General features: G+C 45.9%; 1 protein-coding gene across 1 annotated transcript; it reads left to right on the top strand.

Annotated features, from left to right (window-relative positions):
- Nucleotides 1–842: 842 nt before the first annotated feature.
- On the top strand, nucleotides 843–3,623 carry LOC122130570 (E3 SUMO-protein ligase ZBED1-like). The gene is made up of 2 exons (XM_042705276.1): nucleotides 843–2,261; nucleotides 3,135–3,623. The coding sequence occupies exons 1-2, from the start codon at nucleotides 843–845 to the stop codon at nucleotides 3,621–3,623; spliced, it is 1,908 nt and encodes a 635-aa protein (XP_042561210.1).
- Nucleotides 3,624–3,825: the final 202 nt, after the last annotated feature.

The raw sequence follows: 3,825 nt of genomic DNA, 5'->3' as shown, positions 1-3,825 counted from the left end.
GCGTCGTCCTCCTTCACTCGGCCAAAGCCTGCTGAGCCCACCCTCATTCTGCCAAGGCCTACTGCGTCCACCCACCTCCAGCCAAAGCCTGCTGCGCCCACCTATGGACCACCCCCTGTGTCGGCAGCACCCATACTGCTGGTTCTCCCCGCACAGCCACAGGCTCGCTCCCTCCGTCCTGTTTCGTGGGCCATCGTGCAGCCAGAGCTTTGTACCTCCTGCACCAACAGTCAAGGCATTCATGCCGAACAAGTCCTCGCGGCCATGTGGGGCTTGCCATGTGCCTAATTGTGGTGGACAGCGGAAGAGGTACACACCTTCCAAGGACAAAGTGGCTGGAAGCACCCAGAAGATATTTTCCTACTGTCCATCCACTAGGAAATCCACCACCTCTGGGTTTGACAATGTGGTGTACGACAGCTTTGAACACTTTAAAAGTGTGGTGGATGTGGAGTTGGAAAAGAGTGTGTAAATAACTGTAAATAACTTATCTCTGTGATGCCACTTCTCCTGTGCCATCTGTAGGAGAGAGAAAGAGGCTTGCTTGTGTTTGTTTGTTTGTGTGTTTGTACTTGCTGAAGCACTTTAAAACACAAACAAATAGGGGTGGGGGAAAAAAATCGATTTTTCGATTTCTCTCGATTCTCTCTAGAACGATTCGGTCTCGATTCAGAAAAGTTAATAATCGGAATTTTAAAAAATGAAATTAGTTCGCCTGCTGCAGAACGCAACAGAAAACTCTCCTCTCTGGCCTGCTGCTGCTCTGCTATACACGCATGCGCACTAAGCGCACTAAACGCACATGTTTGAATGTTTATAAACAAAGTTGAAGCGGCACCAAAATGGCTGCAATGGAGAGCCCTAGACGTATACGACCTGCACCGGCTTCTTTAAAAGCTGCCATATGGCAGCATTTTGGATTTTATGAGATTGACGGCAAGATGGACAAGACTTACACCATCTGTAAGGTCTGTAGAAGTAAAATAAAATACTTCGGAAACACAACAAATCTGCATAGCCACATTTCCCGACACCACTCAGAGTTGGGAGGAAAAAAGGCACCCATTCCTGATAGCAGCCAGATGACGATCGAACAGGCACTGGTACAACTGCCACCCAACTCAGAGAGGGCCAAACGGATTACGAAATCCATTGCCAGATTTATTGCAGTGGATTTAAGGCCGTATTCAGTTGTGGAGAACGTGGGTTTTCAGGGAATGGTGAATACACTGGATCCGAAGTACAAAATACCTTCTCGGCGTTACTTCACCGACACAGCTATACCAACGCTGTACAGTGAGACCAAAGCGAAAGTTTTGGACACTTTGATGGAAGCGGGTAGGGTGGCGTTAACATGCGACGCATGGACATCAATAGCCACGGTGTCCTACGTGACCATAACTGCGCATTTCATTAACAAAGATTGGCAGCTTGTGTCCCTTGTGCTCCAAACAAGAGCAATGTATGAGAGTCACACGGGTGCAAACGTGGCTGACTTGTTAAAGAGGGTAGCAGAGGAATGGCATCTGAATGACGTCGTTTTAGTCACAGACAATGCTGCCAATATGGTTGTTGCAGCCCAACTTGGTGGACTTGTGCATGTGCGATGCTACGCCCACACCTTAAACCTGGCTTGTCAGCGAGCGCTCAAGCTGCCATCTGTGTCCAGGCTCCTGGCTAGGATTAGACGAATTGTTTCGTTTTTCCACCGGAGCACCGTCGGCGCATACGAGCTAGGAGAAAAGCAGAAGCTGCTGGGTCTGCCATGCCACAAACTCATAACAGACGTCAGCACCCGATGGAACAGTGCCTTTGAGATGGTGGATCGTTTTTTGGAACAGCAGCCTGCTATCTGCGCCACTTTACTCTCTCCCCAGGTGAGGAAAGGAGAATCTGATCTCTGTACTCTCAATGAGACCGATGTCTCCAACGCAGAGGATTTAGTTAAGGCCCTCAAGCCAATGAAAGATGTTACTACACTTATATCAGAGGAGAGTAGCCCCACTGTGTGTTTGATTGCCCCACTGCAAGCTCAACTCTGCCAGGAAACGACGGGCAACATTGCAGAGTCATCAATTATCCGCGATATAAAGAAGGCCATCAATGAGGACCTCAGCAAAAGGTACACGTCTGACCTAGAGAGAAGAACACTTCGTTCAGCTTCCGCTCTGGACCCGAGATTTAAGGGACTGCCTTTCCTTTCTGAAGAGGATATAGTGGACACATTTGGAAGAGTTGTTGCTGAAGCTGCATCACTTGAGGTAAATGTTATTTTATTGTATGTAGCATTATTGTAAGATTTTAGGCTGACCTACGTAATGCATAATACAACACAATATTGAACAGATAGGTAGCCTACCGTAAATCCTCAAATAAAGACCGGGATTCAATTATAGGCTGGGCTTCAGATAGTAGCCGGGGGCGTGGTCGATACGGACAAATAAAGGCTTATATCTAGAATACAAGCCGGTGATTAAAAAAAAAGGTACCGGTAGCCTATTTTACTGTAGCCTACCAGCATCAGTCCATCAGCACAAAGCAGACATCACAATTTAATTTGATGCATTTTCTAAATACATGTTCTCCTCATGTTTAATGTTGTTGGCTAATTTCATGGCTGTTTGAAATAAAAAAAGAAATATTTCAGCCTACAAGGCGAATTTGTTATTATACAGTTACTTGCCTAAACGATAGAAGACATTCCTCCAAAAAATCCTCCATTCCTCCCGTTTCGTGATTTCCGCTAAGTCTAATAGAACTTTAACGTTCCAGGTGTTGCGTAGCAACGCATTACTTGCTGACTTCAAGTTACAATGACTTTCCGCTATGTTAAATGACCGGACTTCTTGCGGAATGATATAAAAGATGTGAATTAGAAGCGCAAAACCCGTTGCCAATGAACATTCTGAAGAGCCGTATAATAAGTAAGAAATAAAGGCCTGCCCCTAATACAGGCCGGTGCGCTGTGCAGCCTAAGTACATAAAAGCCCGGGCCACAATTTGTGGATTTACGGTAATTTATGGTTTGACTTGTTTTATTTTAGGTATTATTTCTTATATGGTTAGGATTGGAGATATTGACATTATATGGCAATGTAAAATGAGGCTACTGTGGTGATTGTGTTTACCTACAGCAACAGGTAAGAGTGGAAGAAGATGAAAGCCAACACAACACAGAGGGCACCCACCCTACAGAGGAGCAGAACCAAAGCTCCTCCCCTCCCAAGAGAAGAGTTGCCCCCTCTTTGCAATTCCCCTCTCCTCCTAAGAGAAGAGCTCCATCCTCTTTGTTGGAGAATCTGCTGGGGAATACCTTCCCTATTGCAACAGCTCAGCAGCCCATCTCTGCCTATGCTAAAGCTGAGGAGGAGGTTACCAAGTTCCGTGGTGCTCCACCAATTCCTCTGTCTGAGGACCCTCTCAGCTGGTGGAGAAAAAATGATGTGATGTATCCCTTGCTTTCCAAGTTGGGCAAGCGATACTTCTGTATTCCGGCCACCAGTGTCTCTGCAGAAAGAGTGTTCTCTACTGCAGGGGATATTGTGACTGCCCAGCGGAGCACACTCACACCAGAGCATGTCGACCAGCTCCTGTTCTTACACAAGAACTTGCATATTCCATGAGCATCCACCAGTTTTTAACTGGAAGTGAAGCACCTTTACTATGTTCGACTTTCATGCTACACTGCCATGATTTAATTTAGCACTGTTATGTTATTTCTGTTTACTATTCACAATGTAAACAATGTGTTGCATGCAAACGCCATAAAGTAGCGTATTATTGTGTAGCATAACTTATTTTTTGTCTCAGGGATATGCTGCTTAT

Source organism: Clupea harengus, unplaced genomic scaffold (assembly GCF_900700415.2).
Source record: "Clupea harengus unplaced genomic scaffold, Ch_v2.0.2, whole genome shotgun sequence".
Taxonomy (NCBI): Eukaryota; Metazoa; Chordata; class Actinopteri; order Clupeiformes; family Clupeidae; genus Clupea; species Clupea harengus.
The sequence above is the reverse complement of the archived record's forward strand: the minus strand, read 5'-3'. Positions and strand labels throughout refer to the sequence as shown.